The 20,060-nt window shown below is 39.6% G+C and overlaps 2 protein-coding genes across 7 annotated transcripts in view; both read right to left on the bottom strand.

Annotated features, from left to right (window-relative positions):
- The window catches only part of LOC102234307 (extracellular serine/threonine protein kinase FAM20C-like), a 43,387-nt gene extending 38,859 nt beyond the window's left edge, over nt 1–4,528 (bottom strand). Inside the window, exons 1-5 of one of the 6 annotated variants that reach the window (XM_023334278.1) lie at nt 4,461–4,528; nt 3,707–3,781; nt 3,236–3,295; nt 2,115–2,618; nt 422–597 (exon numbers count right to left, since the gene is read on the bottom strand). In XM_023334278.1, the coding sequence (XP_023190046.1) occupies nt 422–597; nt 2,115–2,618; nt 3,236–3,295; nt 3,707–3,747 (781 nt within the window). In that variant the 5' untranslated portion in view covers nt 3,748–3,781; nt 4,461–4,528. Of the gene's footprint in view, nt 1–421; nt 598–2,114; nt 3,097–3,235; nt 3,296–3,706; nt 3,905–4,460 lie in introns of those variants that run through there. The other 5 variants (XM_023334279.1, XM_023334277.1, XM_023334280.1 and 2 more) reach the window with 5 other exon arrangements.
- Nucleotides 4,529–15,001: 10,473 nt separating this feature from the next.
- Nucleotides 15,002–18,439, bottom strand: dnal4 (dynein axonemal light chain 4). The gene is made up of 4 exons (XM_005810944.2): nt 18,352–18,439; nt 17,819–17,898; nt 16,490–16,573; nt 15,002–15,404 (listed from the first exon to the last, which is right to left on the bottom strand). The coding sequence occupies exons 2-4, from the start codon at nt 17,888–17,890 to the stop codon at nt 15,240–15,242; spliced, it is 321 nt and encodes a 106-aa protein (XP_005811001.1). The 5' UTR covers nt 17,891–17,898; nt 18,352–18,439; the 3' UTR covers nt 15,002–15,239.
- Nucleotides 18,440–20,060: the final 1,621 nt, after the last annotated feature.

Raw genomic sequence — 20,060 nt, 5'->3', positions numbered from 1 at the left:
TCTGCGTTGAACCTCAAAGGTCCTCCCCAAGCTTCAGTCTCTCTCATTTGAGAAGAACTTCAAAGTCCTGTTTGAAAGTCTAGCCCCAAACCTCCGGTGTTGCAGGAATACCAGAACCCTCCTTTTCAGCCTGACTCTTTACTCTCTGCGGCCCCTAGTTTGCCACCACACATTTGGCTAAGAATACCAATGATGTTTCCGTTTAAAATCACAGCGGGTTCTGATTCAAAGGTCTATCCATTTGAATTAAAATCAGTACATTTTTGTTCTTCGCTTAAAAATTCTCTCCTTGCCTGGAAATTCAGCCAAGACGCCTGATTGGGGGTGTAAAACAGCTTCAGCCCCTCTGCTTTAATTATTCAGCAGGAGAGAAAAAGAACACTGCATAAATATGGAAAGCCAACACTGCACATGTTCCTACCTGCGCTGACGATGCGATGCGTGGCGAGCTGCTGGGCTAAAGGCTCCATGTTGGGGTCACGGTGTGGGTAGAGCTCCCAGCGTGTGATGCCCAGATGAAAGCGTAACCATGGAGGCTGGCTGCTAACACTGCTGTTCCACTGGACATTGTCATATATGTCTTGTGTGTCACTTTCCCTGTAAAAATTAAAAAAAACATACCTCTAGCAAACAGTTTCGGAGTTGTCATGCTATGCAAACACCTGCAATATTTTAGGCCTGTGTTTGTCAAACTGTGGTATGGCTACCACTGGTGAAACTTGGCTAGCTTTAGCTTTAGAGGAAAAATACTCCAAGAATCTTCTAGAATGTGAACAGAAAACATCTGCTGGTGGATACTTATGCTGCCGACTACTTATCTTTGACACATTGACTTGGATGAAGGAATAACATCACACCCAACCAAGATTTGTTCTGCTTGCCAGCTGGATTTAGCAGAGGTTTAACTCAATGACTAGGATGTTAGCAAAACATGCTAATAGCCGGCAAACTCTACATTTTAGGCTTTCAACACTAAAACAACATGTTCAAATGGAGGTTGCACATACAGTATGAGTGGGAAAGTTTGAATGAGATTCAAATTGCCAGAAGCACACATGAGTAGTTTATTACACACATTATTAGTGGCTATCACCAGATGGCGGCCATATTGGTTTTTGCTGAGAAACTCCTCTCTTTCCTGCTTGGTGACCTGATTTGAATATTTATATGACTAGTCACTTGGAAATGTTTACTAAAATATGCAAAGAGATAGGATTTTTGTTCTTTTTTTGTGACAAACTAATAACAAAAGAACACATCAAACTCTTTCTGTAGTGTTCTATCTATCTATCTATCTATCTATCTATCTATCTATCTATCTATCTATCTATCTATCTATCTATCTATCTATCTATCTATCTATCTATCTATCTATCTATCTATCTATCTATCTATCTATCTATCTATCTATCTATCTATCTATCTATCTATCTATCTATCTATCTATCTATCTATCTATCTTTCTGTCTGTCTGTCTGTCTGTCTGTCTGTCTGTCTGTCTGTCTGTCTGTCTGTCTGTCTGTCTATCTATCTATCTATCTATCTATCTATGCTACATATCTGAACTAAGGTTATCGGTATCAAAGTCGGTATTGGCTGATGCTTGCTTCCAAATTTTAAAATATCAGTTTCATTCAGATGAGTAAGACTGGGCCGATATTAAAAACCAATGTTGACTTCCGTCTTGCCATTTGTGTTTCAGACGGTGAAGAGGAATGTGACCATTTGGTATTTGTTTGGTCATGTGACGAGGATAGTGATACAGCGTAGGATTATCACTATCAATATTACAATCAATATTACTGTTTAAAGGAACAGTAATATTGGCTGTTTTTGAGCTATAGCTGTATGAACTACTTCTCAGTGCAATTTGTACTGCTCCATCATGGAGCAGAGAACTGTGTCTGCTCCCTGCAGTCTGACCCATCTGGTAGAATCTCCCACTGTACATGCTAGGAGTAAGCTAGGAAACTTAGTTAACTGTTAGCAAAATTACACATATAAAATAAACAGAGTAGATGAGTTTAAGGTTTCATTTGCCTCATCTCTCTTTCTCTCTCTTCTACCTGGAAATTCTCAGATTATTTCTTCTCTTTTAACACTATAATGCTGACCACATCTGGGAGCTCCTCTGACTCGGTTTGGTCTTTGGTTTCACTTTCAGAAGCCAGTCGTCCTCGGGAGCAGCCGGCCTGGGCGTGTTGTAGAGCGGATGGTCGAACAGCGCCTTCAGCTTCAACATGTCGGACTCCCAGCGTTCCGTTTGGTTGGCATTGCTCTCTGTGTTGTTCTCCGTCGCTCGTTTATCTCCTTTCCATGTCAAGCGTTTGTAAGGAAGCCTTTGAACGTTTACTTTTGCTCCCCTTCTGCAGTCTTGACTGGAAGAATCCCCTTGAATGGAGTCTGTTGGTGGCTCCCCGTGCCCTCCGTCCCTCGCCGAGGCGCTGGCGTTGCGCGCCAAAACCCTGAAGCTCATCTCGGGTGGCAGCGGGGCGTCACAGGGCAGGTGAGGGATGGAAAGTGTGACGAGTGCCAGGAGGAGGTGGAGGGAAACGGTCACGAAGGCCAAGGAGAGACAGATTGTCCTGGAGCGACGCCACATGCACCATGTCATCCTCCTGAAAAGACAGACAAGCGGGTCAAAGGGATAAGAAATAGCTCAGACACTAAAAGATACACGAACAATAGGGTCTGAATGAGTAAAAGTAAACAGCAAAAGTGGTCATACCTCTTTAGACTCTCACATTTCGGAATTACAAAACCTTATTGGATTGCATGTGGCAGAACAACACAAAGATATTAGGATACTTGTGGAGGGGAAGAAAGCAATAGGGGTTTTTCAAAGTGTGTTAGCATTACCCTAAATCTGGGGTGTCTAAGTGCAGCCCAGGGGCCATCTGTGGCCCCATAGATTAATTTTTTGTGGCTGCCAGCTGCAGTTTTTGCCCATCCAGGTACAGGCATAGGTGGCTAATGCAAATGGAGACTTTTATTTTTAAATGGGGGTCAGGGTTTCACCCAGTGTAAATCTGGTGGGCCACCAGACTTTACTTGTGTCCCCACCAGGCTTAGTATTGTTTATTTATTTTCTTTAGTTTTTTTTTTTTTTAACAATTGCCTTTTTTTTTAAAGACTTTATAGTTGGAGTTTAGGTATTAATCTTCCAGTCTTCCAAGTGATATTTTCAAATTTCCTGTCAACTTTAAACATTTTTTAACCCCAAAACGCATCGAACCGCTGCATGACTGCCCAAGAGTCCCAAGCACTGGTCTTAGCAAGTCTTCTGGGGGGAACACTGGGGGTAAAATAGAGAATAGAGAATGTTAAGTACAACACTAAGTATTCCTGGTTTTCTAACCAAGCTTTGATAATGAGTTGAACCACGACTATCCAAAGACTTTTACTGAAAACCCATTTTCGTTTTAACAATGAGAATGGCAAGCATTTTGAAAGAAAGTGAAACAAATCCTGTTTTTATCATTTGCTCAGTTGAGTCAAAAACTATTTGGAAACCTGGATGTCTTTCTGTCTTTCTTTCCCCACGTGACAAAAAGTTTGGACGCCCCTGTCCTTAATAAAACTGATTGCAACTCACTGCCTTAAGAAGTCGTCTAATTATTAAATACAGTCCATGCAATTTACCTCAGAAAACAAATAAAACTGTTCTGTGAAGATCTCAGAGATTTGTAAGAGAAAATTAGCAAACCAATAGCAATGAATGCTAGAAGTTACTCTGGTCGGACACATGGTGGTGGCGGCATCATGCTGTGGATGTCCATTTCTTCAACAGACACAAGTATACAAACAGAGTTCAGCAGCAGTTAAAACCAAACAGGAAAACAACCCTAAACAATCAACAAGAGCTTCGACAGAATGATTTTGTTCAAATTTATTCACATCTTAGAATGGTCCAGTCAAAGTCCACAAATAAATTAAATTGAAATTCCGTGGAAAGACTTGAAAATTGTTCTCACATATGACCTAGATAATCTGACTGACTTTAATTTATTGTGAAGAAAAAAAAAATAGGCAGAAAAAAAGCAAAGCTGTGGACACAGAGTAACCAAAAACACTTCATTGATATTTGCAGTAGGTTCTCCAAAATGAATGCCTCCCTTTTCACACATTATATACTCCGTCAATATAAGAAACATGCACTGTTTTGTGTTGATTTATCACGCAAAATCCCCATATGTTGCATCGTGGTTGCCATTTGGAAAATGTTGTAAATGTTAATGTTCTCTGGATGTGCTAGCAAAGCGCCTAATGTTTGGACAAAAAGAGAAAGAGCAAGCATGGTATAGTTAACGCTTTGAAAAACAAACTTCTAAACCAAAGCTGTAATCAGAATTTTAACAAGGTCTTTAAGATTTTTTTTTTCTTTTCCCTTCTAAATCTAAATCAAAATCTTTTAACATCCAGAGTAAAAAGGCAAGGCATGCTACAGGAGACATACTCACATGTTTTGTTGTGTTACCACTTATCTGCTCCTACTGGTGTCTTTTCCAGAGGTACGAAGAGACACTGTGTTGTTGTACCCGGGTTCCAGTCGTCACATTTTTCTCTATTTTTTTCTCTAACTTCAAAGAATTGCAAGTTGGGAGAGCTGCCAGGTTAGAGTGATCTGGGCACAGATCAATGTGTTTGCTCATTACTCTTTAAAACTGTTTGTCTTATGTAATGTGACTTTTCTCTGTTTTTTTTTTGTTGTTGCTGCTTTTTAATGCCTGACATGTATGAATTATTGAATACGCAACTTATTTCATCTGTTACACCCAACATGTAGTGCCAGAAGATTTTCTTTCTTACAAGAGACAGTACTTACATTTGAATACAAATGTGGTCTTCATCTATTTAAGCTTCCGCAGCAACCATTGACAAAACGATGAATATTTCACCACTCATGGTCAGTCTCGCATGCGTTCAGAAATTTAAATTGACTCCATTCACGAACCATGCGCAGACAAAAACTTTGTTTTTTTTTCCTCTTTGCTGAGCAACCGCAATGAACCTGCAGCTTTCAAGGCAGCTGCAGAGAAAACCATAAAACCAGCAAGAGAAAGGATACATTAGTTTAAAAAAATATATGTATATACAGTATATGTATATATAAAATAGCATGTAAGCAAAGCAGCTGTCAACCAGAAGAGCTGGGAGACAGAGGTTTCATGTTCTGCGCTGAGACTTCATCAGGCTCGCCAGGCCTCATAGAGGATCCCTAAAGATACGGCGCTCCTGTGAAGTCGGACTCTTTGGGGCGTGCATGCGCGTGTGTGTGTGTGTGTGTGTGTGTGTGTGTGTGTTGCTGCATGTTTTATAACTGCGCGCGTGCTCGCTCAGCCCGCTCCACGTGCTGCGTGTCGTAGCCATGTGACACTCTTGAGAATATATTGATGAGAAATCACAGCGTGTGAGTCATTTAACATCAGCTCAAAGCTCTAGACTTTTTTTTTTCCTCACAGTTGGTCACATTCATTCACTATTCACCGACATTTGTAAGGAAACATCATAAATGATGCTGGGTAACAACATGTTTTGAATGCAAACTAACATGCAGACCACAGGAGATTTGAATAAATATTCCATTTTTTAAAAAAAACAACATAAAACCAACAACATTGAAGGACTCGCAAACACCTCCTCACCTCGAAGGCCTGTGAAAACAGCCAGAACTCGGTTGGTAATTATTTCAGTGTTTGCAAAAAAACAAGTCAATATCAAGAAGAGAAATCTATGGGCTTAAGAGTTTCCACCAGCGCTGGGTTTCTGTGTAGGATAAGCAAATATGAGCATTGCAGTTTACACAGGCACTTCTAGAGTTTGCCAATAAAAAGTAGATATTAAAAACTCTTTTGTCTGTAGTACCATAGGACGTGGTCATGTTTAGAACATGTGACCTGAAGGTCATTGCCATGGCAGCAAAGGAGATGCCTGTGGGTGGCCACCAGCAGTGATGCCCGTTGATAAAGTGAAGATGCCTTAGGTGTTAAATCAAGTGGAGTTTACTTGTATTGCACATTTCAGCAAACAACAAAAAAAGCAGTTCAAAGTGCTTTACGCCATAAAAACACAATACAGTAACCAGTTATGAAACAAGCAACAAACATTACATTTAGTCAAACGCCATCATCAAAATTATCAAGCAAATGCACATCAAATTTTGATCAATGTTCCCGTTGTCATTAATCAACACGAAACAGGTGGAATTTTAGCTTTTAATTTAAAGGGATTCAGTGCTTTGTCTGTTTTGCAGTTTTCTGGAAGTTTGTTCTTGCTTAGTGGGGTAAAAAAAATAATAAAATGTCTATTCACTGAGCCAGTTTAAGGACTTTAGAACTGAGGTGATCTGCTCTACTTTCCTAGCTTTAGTGAGAACACCAGCAGCAGCGTTTTGAATCAGCTGCAGCTGTCTGATTGACTTTTCTTCTAGACAGATCCGTGAAATCACTGTTGCAGTAATCAATGCAACTAAAGAGAAACACCTGAATACGTTTCTCTAGATCTTGCTGCGACATTAGACCTTTAATCCAAGAAATGTTCTTCAGGTGATAGAAGGCCGACTGTAACTGTCTTTATGTGACTCTGAAGGTTCAGGTCAGAGTCCATCACTATGCTTAGATTTCAGGCCTGATCTGTAATAACACAAAGCTGTATATGCTGACTCTAGATCGTTTCTCTTTGGGTCAAAAGATAAAAAGTTACATTTTGTTTCTGTTCAGCTGGAGAACCTTACGGCACATCCACTCATTCATCTGTTCAATGCTTCCATTCAGTGTTACCCATGAAAACGTTAGCATGTATTGGGTGGCCAGAAGGACGGCAGCTTCTGGGCTGGGAGAAGGAAAGTCTTGGGAGAGGGAGGAATTTGACGAGGCTTTCAATTGGCCTCAAGAAAGTTCTGGAAAACAGGAATGGCTGTCGCCATCATCATTGTTGAAAGTGAGAGAAGCATTTTAACAGTGTCCTGAATCCAGCGGACAAGTTGTTTGTGAAGGAGAATTGTCTGACAATGTAGGGAAAGTTGAGTCCATTCCTAGAAGGCAGAGGAAGCTGAAGTAAATAAAAATCCCCATCTATTTAAGGTGACTAAAATGGAGGAGATATGTTGCTTAATGCTGAAGTGACAAAGGGCACTGATGGCCCTAATCTTTAGAAGAAAGGGACAGAAAGTTCAACTATCAATGATATAAACCTTCATTCTCTGTAAGAAAGTTTTCTCTAGGGTTTTGGGAGGAGGTTCTGAACAAGAACGATCCAGATTTGTTTATCCAGATGGAGTCACCGAGGTGGCTATGAGAGTTGCTTCGTCCGGTCTTGATGTGTTTGGTGGATCTGGAGAAAACTCCCAAGCTGAGGGTCTTTGTGGGCTGATGCTTCAGGAATACAGGGTATGTATGCATCTTGTTTAACATCAACCCTTCTAAGTTTGACTCAACGCCTCCTTTGGTTGATTTGTTAAGGCTCACATGTGTGCGAAACAAAACTGTCTCAACTATGATTTCTGAATAGTTAGCAGCAGTTCGGAGACAGGGCCAAACTTTGTGGGTTTGACACCAAACTGTTAAGAGGCTAAAGAGTTAGCAACCCAGTTGCTACCACACCAGCAAGCAGGACCAAACACATAAGCTTAGTTCTGGTGAAATAAAGGGACAGGAAGTCAGTGACAAACCAACAAGTAGCCAGACTTCATTTCACAAATTCAAATAACCGGACGGACCAGGAGAACAACAGTAGAACCACAGGAGTGTCTCTGAAGAGATGATGACAGGGAAGATAAACGTGAGGCGATTAGGAACACAGAATTGGTGGGAAATATGAGATGCTAAAGATAAGAGAAAATGTACAGAGATAATTGTTTCTTGACAGGAAAAAAGTCAAGAAACAATTATATTGACTGCCAAGAGTAGCACTAAAAAAGAAACACAAAAGAAAGCACAAGGTAACCCAGATATAAAACAAAACCTGAAACCCAAACATGACAAACTCAGACCACTGCAGCCACTGAAAACAATAATTAAATTAAGATTTTAATCTCAATTTGGAAGCATTCAAGAGACACGTATGGAGAAACAACCAATCATGCAGTGTCATAACCTTAAAACACTTTATTTGATGGTAACCAATTACTGCCTAAAGTTATTTCAATTTTTTAAATGATTTTGCTGTCAAATAATTATTAAATACTGATCAGTCATGTAAATGTAGTATACATAATTTAACAAAATCACACATCATTTGATGTAAATCCAACCAGTAGATGGTGGCTTCCATTGCGATCCTTGGAGATCTTTGGTATGTGTTGAATATGCATCAACAGGCAATAGCAGTATGCACATGCCATATTGATTGTATAATGGTTTGAGGTATATTTTGAGACGTAGCTCAAACCATCATACAGCCTATGTGGTTCTGACAGTAGTCAAAACAGGTATTTTATTGACTGTAAGAAGAGAACATGCAGTATCAAGGCCTGGGTTGACATCTGAACCTAAGACCCGTTGTATGGCAAGAAGAATGGCCGCCTTCTGACACCAAAGTTGTTTGGCTGTTTTGCTTTGTTTTAAGTCCCTCATACTTATACATGATTCTTAAAATAATTTGATGACAGTGATCAAACATTCACTAGAGGCGTAAGCTTTTTGTTAATTTCTTGTTCTAACAGTGGGACTATGACTTGTGTTATTCATATGATTGCTGGTGAAGTAAGATTTGTTTTATTTGTTTGTTTGTGTTTCAGTGAATTATTGAATGATTTGTGTTTTACATAATTTTCAAGGTTAAAGCAGCAGCAAAATGTTAAAAGCACACCATGTTTCATCACAGCCCAAAGCCCAAAGCACACATTTCAAGTGCAATAGATTGTTCTCTTTTTAACTTTTTTCAATTTGATATGTTTAGAGAAAAATGTTATCACAGACATGAAGGGGGGATATCAATTATAAGATTCAGACAGAGTCAAAGCTGCCAACTCCATGTCTTTCTTTCCAGTATTTTATCAATCTTACATGAAATAACCCACGAGTCTCTCTGGAGTCTACGTATTGCTAACTAGATTTTGTCTGCTGTACTCTCTGTCTCTGCATGCCACTGATGTATTATAAACAAGCTATGCTAAGTTTGATCCATAGAAATTATTCATCTTTTATTCCTTCCATCTGCCTATTCTTGTTCTTTTTTTAATGCAATTTCCCCAAAGCTTTCGGTGCCCCATTTTTTTCTCAGTAGGCATTGTAGCCAAACATTTCCACAGGTACAGCTACTCAGATTAAAAATAGGATTTGCCTCATGCACCCTCACAGAGAAAGAGACATGCACATTAATAATGGATTGTGTTTTGTATTTCTTGGTTTAAAAAAAGAATCCCAGTGGTGGTATCCAGATGAAAGATTCATCCCTTCCTCAGGATTAGAGCTGCCTCTGTGTTTTCAGAAATCTCAGAGGATTTAAGGGTGCAGGATTTTTCAAAGTTGGCCATTTTTTGCCTCCTGATGGCAAAATTTAGAGCCGAACCCTCCAAATTTCCCTGTCCTCTCCAATGGCTCCCCATCGTTTTTCCGTTCCCAAGTCGTTGAACTCAAGAATGAAATCATGTCGCCCAGCATAATTTGATATCACAGGGACTGTAGGTGCAGCAGACACATTTTTAGTTTCCTAAGAAGCCACTAGACTATTGGGGCTCAGTAAGCATCATGTGCTTGGTTCTCTGTCTGTCTCTGGAATTTGGCCACTGGACTACTGGAGCCATGGTAACTGAAGTGACTGCCATTTAGGAGGATTTATGAATCCTCCCAAATGTCTCTGATTACCCATTGATGATCTCAGTAAGCATCATGTGCTCGGTTCTCTGTCTGTCTCTGGAATTTGGCCACTGGACTACTGGAGCCATGGTAACTGAAGTTCTTGCCATCTCGGAGCATGGCTACACACTTAAACATAACAGTGCCTGCAGCCAGTGGGAAGCGAACCTGGGTCTCTGTGGGGAGGTCCGTGAGGCTTAACCACTAGGCTACAGGAACCATAAGTCACTTTCAATGACTTATAGTCCGTATATCTTTTAATTTTGAAATAACCTTCTTGAAATTCATCTTCTTTCATTCCCCCTTTGTGCTGCAATAACACACTTGCACACACACTCTTGAAAGCTCCACACCTCCACTTGTCATCACAGGTGGTCAGGCGGTTGCTAAGATACAACACTAACCTTTTCTTGCTCAAAGGCATGCTTTGAATAAGGACACCGAAGCAAAACTATCAACGAGTAGAGGACTAACTGTTTATCTGAGACAAAAGCTTGCTTAGCATATTTTAGTCCAATCAGACTAAATATGCTAGTAAATTTACTTTCGTGAAACAGCACTTGGTGGGGAAAAAACAGCAAAGAGGAAGTGAAGCAGCAGAAATAGAACCATGCACATGCAGAGGAGTGTGGACGTCTTTCAGCATTTCCCCTACACAGAATCGTGACTATTACTTCAATGAAAGCCCCAAAGAGCCTCTTTCAGAAAGATTTGCCGTTCTCCACACTCACACTGGGGAGGGATTTTCAGACCAAACAAACTAGAGTGTTTTGTGTGACTTTGTGGCTGTCTGCATAAATATTTAACGGCGTGGAGGAGACACAAGGAAGAGGTGGGGCTTTACGTAAAAAGTCTCCGAGGTTAATAATGGACGAGGCCGGCGCCTGTGACAGAGGCATGTTCACCGACACACTGTTCGCCGGATTAGTCTCGGCGCTGTTACAGTAATTGCAGAATGTAATGGCCTCTCCCCATGAAATAGGTCAACTAGGTAAATCCAGGTGAAAGCTATCAGTGTATTATGCTGGCATCAATCCCATCAATCCCACGGTATCCCTGTCAAAACGCGCTCAGTCACTACGCTCGGGTGTTTGCATGCAGAATTGGGTCAGCGATTGGAAAACTGGGGCTGTTTGTCAACATCCAAAATCTGGTGAGCAAACTTGTTTTTAGCAGAGCTGTACCAAACCGTACAGCTTACCAGTCTTGGATATTCACCCTGCATGTTAAATATAAGGGTGCTGCCTGTAAACCGTGAATCTGATCAACATTCACAGGGACCTTTCTCTGACATTTAATGCTCATTAGAGCTGTTTGCTGGATTGAGTGGATCTAATAACTTTAATTATTACTGATAATATTTTCTTGTTAGTCATCTTGTCATGTCAGTGGGATCCAATATGCTTTGTAATGTTTTTTTTACATAGATCTTATTATGAGTCGGTTTAGTTGACGCCATGTGGCTGAACAGTGTTGTGAAAAATATTTGTCTTTGTTAAAAGGTCTGCATTATGTATTTTCCAGACACACAGCTGTTTTATCACAATCAAGAAACTGTGTTGCCTTCAGTTGTTATAAAAAAGCTGCACATATAAAACATAAGTTAAAAGAAATTTGACGTCTCGAAATTGCCGTCCGTCTCTTTAAGAAGCGCCTGCTCTTTCTGACACTCATTGTTTTATCACTACTACAGAGCAAACTTTATTTGTTCACAACTAGCCAGGTATTCTAAGTGCTTTCATTCATCATTAAAATCTTTTTTTTTTCCCCCCCACAAAGTTTTATCAATGCAAATAAATTCGCAATAAACTTTGTGGAGCGAGTAAATCACAAGAACAAACTGTTGACCAGTTCCGATGCTTCGTGCCTTGTGTGGGTGTCAGCTGTGGTCGTTGGCTCTTCCAGCGCTACAGGCGCCTTTTGCAGGTCAAATGGACAAGAAGCTTATGATTTCCATTTTAACTACTTCCATCAGCATGTACAGATCAGATATCAATCCCACTGCACAGAAAGCTACAGCAGGAGACGGTATTCTTCAAATATCACCAAGACTGATAACATGTTTGTCCTCCATTTACGGTAACACTGTAAGTCATAGACATGCATTTTATGGAGAAGTAAGGATCTGTTTTTGATTGATTTTAATAAGCTGCACCGACTGGTTTAGCCGATCCAAAACATTGCAAAAAAGCCAGTGGATCAACTATATTTCTGTTATCCTATTAATATTCTATTAAAAGTTTGAGGAGAAAAATAAAAAACAAAAAAAAGCTTGAAGTTTAAAGCTTCAAAACAGCTGAGATTGAAGTAAAGGTTCGCCTTCCAGTAGACAATTACCTACAAGAAAACAGACGGAGATGCAACAGACTTATTTAGACCGCAGCATATTCATGCGGTAGAATGGCCTATTCAAAGTCAGACCTGGATCTGATTGTATAAACATGAGAACTAATGTTTAAAGTCACCTGTCATTCAGTCTGACTGAATCGGAGCCATTTTGCAACAACAAAGAAAACAAAAACTGCAAAATGCTCAGTCTCTAAATGTACAAAGCTGGTAGAAACAGAGGAACAACAAGGACTTTTAAATGCTCTAAATTAAGTAGAGAAGAAGAAATCCGGATAATATGACATGTTATTGGCCTCAGAGGTGGCAATGAATCCACCCCAACGTATTCAGGATATTTGTGATCACATTTAATGAGACTTGCAGAAAAAAGGGTAAGAGACCGTGAGCGCAGAGTGCAGCCTGACCTGACCTGACCTGACCTGAGTTTATGGTGATGACACAGAAGTTGGCAAATTCTGTTGATATGTCAACAGACATATCTCGGTGGCCTCGGTAGCTTTACGGCTGGGTCACAAAACCCTCCTGCCTTTGAGAAGAAGGGGGACAAAAATAACACTCAAATAAAATCACATTTCATCATTGATGGTTTGCCGGGGGTTAAGGAATGCCATTTTTGCGATTGTGCTGCCGGTGGGTTGATTTTGTGTAGGAATGCACATTCATTTTCACAAGCAGGAATAAAGGAACACAGATTTGTTGAACTCAAGCCGTCCTAATCTAAACCGCAGGTGTTGATGCTTTTTTTCCCCTCTGTCTCTACGAGGACGTTAGAAGCTGAACTGAAACTATATGTTCTGAAATTCAGCAGCTTCTCGAAACGAGTTAAAAAGTCATCTTGCCTCATTCACTGGCACTTCTTTCACACAGTTTTCCTGCTTATACTGTAAACATTTATAATGAATTTATTAAATAGTCCTTTGTGTTTGCTTCTCTTGGAAAAAAGCCGTTTCACAAACTGGTATGGTTCGATTTTTGAAGCGCATGCTTTTTTCCCCCCAAACGTGACATTTCAACTTGAATACTTTTGTCAGAGTAAATCAAAAGCATTTGTGAACCGGTCATTCCCCAAATCCTCATTTGGATTACGGTCTGGACTTTAACTTGACCACTCTACTCTGTGACTGCTTTCTGTTGGCGGTTTGTTGACCTGCTGTACGCTCCGCCCACTCCTCTAGGGCTTTCTGTGCAGCTCCTCCAGAGTTAACATGGCTGCTTCACAGAACAGAATTACCTAAACTGATTCTGAATGACACTCAGGCGGATTCTATGCAATACTTGGGTAATATCTGAAGGTTACACTAAAAATTCCTGCCCTTTTTCTACTAATTTATAATTACAGGGGAAAATGCTAATAGAATACATTGAAGGTTGTGGCCACAGCCAAACAAAATGCGAAGAAGTTTAGTGGCGAATTTCACACAAAGCACTTTAAAACCAGAGGAGGAAATGCTTTAAAACTAGGAACGCACCGATGTGAGAATTTGGGCCGATATCAATAGCCGATATTTTGTATCGCAGTTTTGGTTGATATTTTTATGCATTTCTTTTAAACCCGCCTTACCACACCTTGGGAGGAGGGAAAAAAGCAACAACAACAAAAAAACACTGACTGTTGACTTTACCACTGCTATTCTAACTCATTCAAACTTCCCACAATCCTGCGCTGCACTGCGGTTACTGTCAAATGACCAAACCACCATCACCCCTCCAGAAACAAATAGCAACAAGATGGAAATGAAGATCGGTTGTTAATATCAACCTGGTTTTATTTACCGTACCAACACCGATATATCGTGTAATCCTATTTAAAACGGTGAAATTAGCCACCAAGGAGGACACACTCAAGCAACATATTCTTTTCCATGTATCAAAGTTATTTTTTCTCACTGACGTAACCCCAAATTATGTTTATTTATCGCGAATAGTGCGTTGATAAATTGACCTCGATTTCCTTATTTTGGGAGATTAGTCAATATTTACAAGTAAAACCAAACGTATCTATTTTGAAAAGTCTGTAAATCAGCTACTTGCTAAAGTAGCTGATTTACAAGTTGCTGACGTTGTATTTAGAAATTTTTCAGACGCGCAAAAAAAAAAAGAATCTGTATCAGCCAAGATTGGAATCGTCAGGTCAGATCGGTGCACCAGAAATCATACAATTATACCCTTAAAATAAACACTGCAAGGAAAAAAATACTCTGACTTCTAATTTCTCTAAGTTTCAGTTTATTGTACAAGGTTCACAAATAAGTTTCCATTGCATTCAATCATCATAACTGGCATCAACATAAGACAATCACAATCTGGCTTTTCACACACACACACACACACACCCACACACACACCTCAGCAAGGAGGAAAAGTGAAACAGGTTTAGTGTTTGTTTGGCTCAGGACACTCTGAGCCCTTAGTCGTAAGAAAAACAACACCAGTCTTTAAAACGATGCCTCTCAAGTTGCATTACAATATGTACACATAAAAAAATCTTACAAAATTTATTGAAAGTAGTGCCGTTGTAGAGAGAAAGACACGTGTGGAACGTTTTGGACGACGTGGACGGAAAAAACGTGCACGAAGCTAATGAGGAAGATGGCGATATAAGGTTTGTCAGGGGCGGAAAGAATGTGTGTCCAGCACACACCGTCGTGGAAATCAGTCATTCACACACTTGCACTCCTCTGAAGAAAAAAGAAGGATAAAGGACTTTGGAGACCCTGACTGTATTTTCTTTTCTTTTTTTATTTGCTCGAACATGCAGGCTCGCAAGCATTCAACGTGACGTTCAAGAACAGAAGATGGCTTAAACGAAGGGTAAAAAGAATAAAAAATGAACAGTGGCAAAAAAGGGAGGAAGCTTTTTTTTTTTTTTTATCTGTATCAGACCAAAGTGGCAGTCAAAGCCTGGAAGGCGAATTCCCATCGATCGGTATTTTATTTACGAACAAGCACTTCCTTTCTCTGCCACAGCGGCTGGTAGCTCGGACGAACTGATCTGCCGCGGGTGAAACGGAGCCGGCGTCCGGGCCGCCGCCGTCGATTCCCAGCGCGGTGAGCGCGTCGGCGGGGCGAAAGGGCACGCAGGGGAGAGGGCCGCTAAGAGCACTTCCACACGCAGACAGCCAGGCTCCCACCGAAAAACATGTAGAGCAGGTTCTTCACTTCATGTGTGACCTCGAAGCCGAAGCCCTCGCCAATCACCACGTGCCACGAGCTGCCAAACTTCTTATCCATGGACTCCTTTATCATCTTAGCCGCACTCTAGAAGGGAAAAAAAAAAATACTTCTTTTTTTTTGTTACAGTTTTGTTTTTCTTTATTTCATTCACTCAACAATAAATATGAGTAGTTTATATAACAAAAAAAATAAAGCATGAATTAAAAGGAGCAGAAAGAAGCATAAACTTTAGTATATGTTCTCCCTTTTCACATAAAATAAAATGAGCTATGTGGCTCAGAAGATAACAGAAATGGTTCAAACGCACAAAAAACAATACACAACGAAGCAGCTTACTCAACGTCATGATGGCTTCCTCATAGTGCTTTTCGAATTTCTTTTAAGTGCAGAAAAATATTGAGATTGTTCCATAAACTGACACCTTTAATTGAAATGCGTCTTTCCGTCGCCGCCGTTCTGAATCTAGTTTTTTTGGGGGGAAAATCTCACTTCCTTTGAAGTTGAATTTTCTGCCTTTTTACAGATCCGCTTTGAATATTGTTTTGTTAAAAAAAAAAAAAAACAAATTATGTGCTTTATATGTAGGCCCGTTGCTTTAAGCAAAGGATCAGTTAATTGCATGAGAAATTAAGATGAACTAAGTCATTTGCATTAGTTATTGCTTTTCTCTCTTCCCCCTTTCTATCAAAAACTGAATTCTGGTGCTTTTGTCTCAATTAACTCATTTTTTTTGAAGAATAAGTTTGTCCACAGAGACTTTTAATAAGTCATTTTATTTGTCGTTTTGCTTATTTATTTTTGGATATTTAAAATGTCTTCCAGCTCCAGTGTTAAATGTTCATTAGAATTTAAAGTTTACTGATCTTTGAGAATGTGTTCTTGCATTAATATGCCATCATCATTGGCAATGGTCTCAAAATGACAATGTTATCGTTTATTGCAATAACGTCTGGGACAATTTGGCATCCAGAAAAATCTGCTATTGTGACAGGCCCACTTGTCCATAAATATTTAAATATTGTACTCCATCAACTCATGATGTTTCAATAAGTGTAACTGTATAAGTATTGGGTTTGTGTCATTTGAATGCCTAATACCAATATCAAAAACATCAAAACAGTAACTTCTGGTCAACATTAGAATATGAAAGAACAGGAGAATGCACTCACTTCGTTATTGGTAGCAAACTTTTCACAGGCTGTTACACACAACTCCATGGTCTCAACCCTCATTTCCTCTGGCATGTCTGTGTGCTGGAGAGAAACACGTGTTACAGGCTGGTGCAGGAAAGATGGCAAACCCTCATTCAGTTTCACTGTCCATTAAAATGTTGACTGACACCAACAACATAAAAAAAGGGAGAGAAAAAAGTTTTCTTCTTTTATTACGGAAAAAATTTTTCACCATGTGCATATTTAAGCATCTTCGCGGAAAGTTTGGTGGAAGGAAAAAGTGTGGCTAAAAAAAGGTTCACATAAAACGGGGAATATTACATAGTGAGAGCTTCTGCGATCCTAACGGAGGCTCGGATGTCTTTGCTGAACATTTCGTGGTCAGTTTTTATTGGCCAAACAACGGCGGCAGCAGTTCGCTTTGAGAGGACTGTGAAGCAAAATCTATTCAAGATTTGGGGGGGGAAACTGAAAAAGTGCAAACTATGACTGAAGTGAATTGGACAAGATGTCATCAGTGTGTAATATTCATATTGCAACGTACTTTTGGGACTGCAGTAAATGTTGGCAAATATATTCCAAGAGTTAGAAACTTGCATTTGACATGTTAATGCAATGTTTAGTCGGTTGGACAGAGCCTCACACTGGAGACAAACGAAGCTGCCCAAAAGTGCTGAAGGTCACAGAGTGATGGAAGCACATATGAGAAAGAGGAAAATAGGCATGGATGTTTCAGGCTGCACTTCTGCATTAATGTTGTTTTTTTTAATTGGTCTGATGTAATATTCTAATGTTTAAAGTCATGTTTTCATTACCTTTAAGTGAAAAAAATGCCATAATTAACAGAAACAAAGGATTTCAAACACTCATATGTGTGTAATTAACCTATATGTAATGTTCTTGATATACATTTATATTTATCATATTAAGTTTTAATGTCTAATTTATTGAATGGATCTGTGTCCATGTTGTTTCGCAGCCCAGACTGAGGTCTTCACAGTTAGTGATGGTTTGTGGAGCCATGTCAATATGTTAGCCCAATAGGTTTGATCAAACTCAATAATACATATATATATATATATATATATATATATATATATATATATATATATATATATATATATATATATATATATAAAGAGCAGGGAGATATTTATTTTTATTGCTCCTAAATTAAGTCCGTTTTAAACCAAACGATATGGATCTTTTGGGGCTCGTTCATACAGCTCTGTAATACCTTGTTAACAAAAGTAAACGTGCATGTATCAAATGTTATTTTGACCGCATTTCGGCAAAAATGAGCAGAAGTTTGTAGTGCTGTCTTACTCTGATGAGAGGGAAGCTGTGCAGTCTCTTGTAGTCGGCCTCTTCCTTCTTCCCCTCACCAGTCCCAGCCATTCCGACTCCTGAAATAACGGGTGTTCTGTCTTATTACAGAAATACTGATAATATTATGATTCATAAGGAATGTGGACTCACTGGGCAGCACAGGAGTCAGAGAGAATATAGAAGCTAACGATGCTACAACATGAGCCGACAGGTTAGCTTGTAATACTGAGCCTCAACAAGCCAGTAACAATAAACATTACGCACTTATTTACGGTCTCTGGCTTTAACAAGGCCAATACAACTGATGATTTGTAAAGCTGGACTGACCGTCACATGTCAATAACAGCAACTGAAGAAGGCTTCACTGGCTAGCTAATTAGCTTAGCTTGTATTTAGAGCAAACAGCTGATGGAGGGGGTACTTTCTGCTTCTAACTCGTCAAGTTTAAACAAACGGGTCGCAACATAAGGACTTAGCTCGTGTTTTACGTAGAGTGTTAACGTAACGTGTGACTGAAAAGGTTTACGTACCAAACGTTTGTCCGAAGAAAACTTCTCCTGTTTGACTCTTGCATCGGTTGTTAAGGAGACATCTCAAACATGGTACCAGCAGGAAGCCCCGCCCGTTACAGCCAGGCGTGGTTCTGATTGGTTAAAACTCTGTCACTCGACGCAAAGGTCGACGTAAACAAGCCCCGTTGTTAGAAAGAAAAAAATAAGAAGAAAAGAGGAACATTTGTTTTAAATACACACGTTCTTTATTTTTCGCCAGGCAATGACAGGATGCAGCTTTTAGTGAATCATACCAGCCACTGGTCGATTTTCTACCATTCGACAATAAAAACATAGTAATGTAATAAAAATGTTCCGCACAAGATTTCACAAAAACATTTAATATTATATAAGCCTGCCCAAAATTTAGGATGCATTGGTCTGAATTTTGTGGCTTATTATGACCACAGATTCTTTTAATTATTTAAAATTTAGTGGGGGGAAAAAATATTATGGAAATAATACAAAAGGATGAAACAAGGTAAATGTGCTGTATTCTGTTTAAACCTTCCAAAACTACTTTTTCTCTTTCGCTTTCTGGGAGATACTGAAGAGTGGACGTGAGCGTTTATGCTCTTGTGTCCTGTCATGTAACAGTGCGGCGCCATTAAAACTCCAACTGTCCCAAACCAACACATGGGCCGTGACTGGTCAACATCACTCGTTCTGCCAGACGGGCCTGCGGGAGAACCGAGCCCAGGTACAAGGGTATGGTTTGACATGTTGAAAGACAGATATTATAATTCGTCAACAACAATGGTGTTTTTCAAAAAAATATTTTGTCGGAAGCTATATGTTCTCCTCAGCACCATAAACTCCATCATTAACGGGCCCCAGTGTGTCAGATTGAATCTGAAGTCTGTAAGAATTTGCTTTGATGAACAAGTTTCCTTAAACACACCAGTCATTTCACCTGCTTCATACAAAAGCTCTTCTTCAGCCTCTTGCAGCTGCTGCTTTGAACCACTTTGAGCCTTTGTCTATCACAGTTCTGAAGGAGCTTACCGATCAAACAAAACCTTTAAATTTGCCTGGCGATACCAGTCCCCCTCCCTACTATTCCCCCCTTTCTTTAAAGATATTTTTAAAACTAAAGGACCTCCTGATTGTTCTTAAAAGCAGTATTGCCACAGGTTTAGGTCCCTTGTGCTTTAAAGCATGTTGTTGTGCTGCCTTTCATTTATCCTTGACCCAATTTTTTTTTTTTAATTATTATTTTCGACCAATCTCTAAACTTTACTTCCATTCAATATTACAGGAAGAAGTCTTTTTTTTTTTTTTTTTTTTTTTTACAAGATTAAATTCATTTCTAGAAAAAAAAATCTGTCATTCTGAGGTGTTTCGGAAGAGCTTCACAGATGGAAATCTGCTCTTTTAAGAACAGATTAAAAGAGGATGATTACCAACTGATACTGGTAATTATGTTTCTTTTAAACCTTTAACTCAGTGAATCATAGCATTTTAATTTGTTTTTGTGAGAGTTGCGTTGGTGTTAAAGGTGCAGCCTTGGATTGGTCTCTGTTTCACCTGACTGACAATTTTTACGTCCGCATGAGTGAGTCTGTGTCGTCTGCAGTGTCTTGTGGCTGTGGGGAGCCTCAGGGCTGAATACTAGGACCCTTTCTTTTCTCTATATCTCCTGTCCTTTGATTCCACTTTCAGGACATTTGGTACTTAATTTCACTGTT

Source organism: Xiphophorus maculatus, chromosome 5 (genome assembly GCF_002775205.1).
Source record: "Xiphophorus maculatus strain JP 163 A chromosome 5, X_maculatus-5.0-male, whole genome shotgun sequence".
Classification (NCBI taxonomy): Eukaryota; Metazoa; Chordata; class Actinopteri; order Cyprinodontiformes; family Poeciliidae; genus Xiphophorus; species Xiphophorus maculatus.
This window is presented reverse-complemented; position numbering and strand designations above follow the sequence as displayed.

What these genes read in the sequence shown, in the direction of transcription:
- dnal4 (XM_005810944.2), bottom strand. Translation starts at nt 17,890, where the DNA reads ATGGCTGGGACTGGTGAGGGGAAGAAGGAAGAGGCCGACTACAAGAGA. An exon ending in ACAGCTTCCCTCTCATCAGA is followed by an intron (nt 16,574 to 17,818) that starts GTAAGACAGCAC and finishes GTTTCTCTCCAG; the next exon opens with CACACAGACATGCCAGAGGA. An exon ending in AGTTTGCTACCAATAACGAA is followed by an intron (nt 15,405 to 16,489) that starts GTGAGTGCATTC and finishes TTTCCCTTCTAG; the next exon opens with AGTGCGGCTAAGATGATAAA.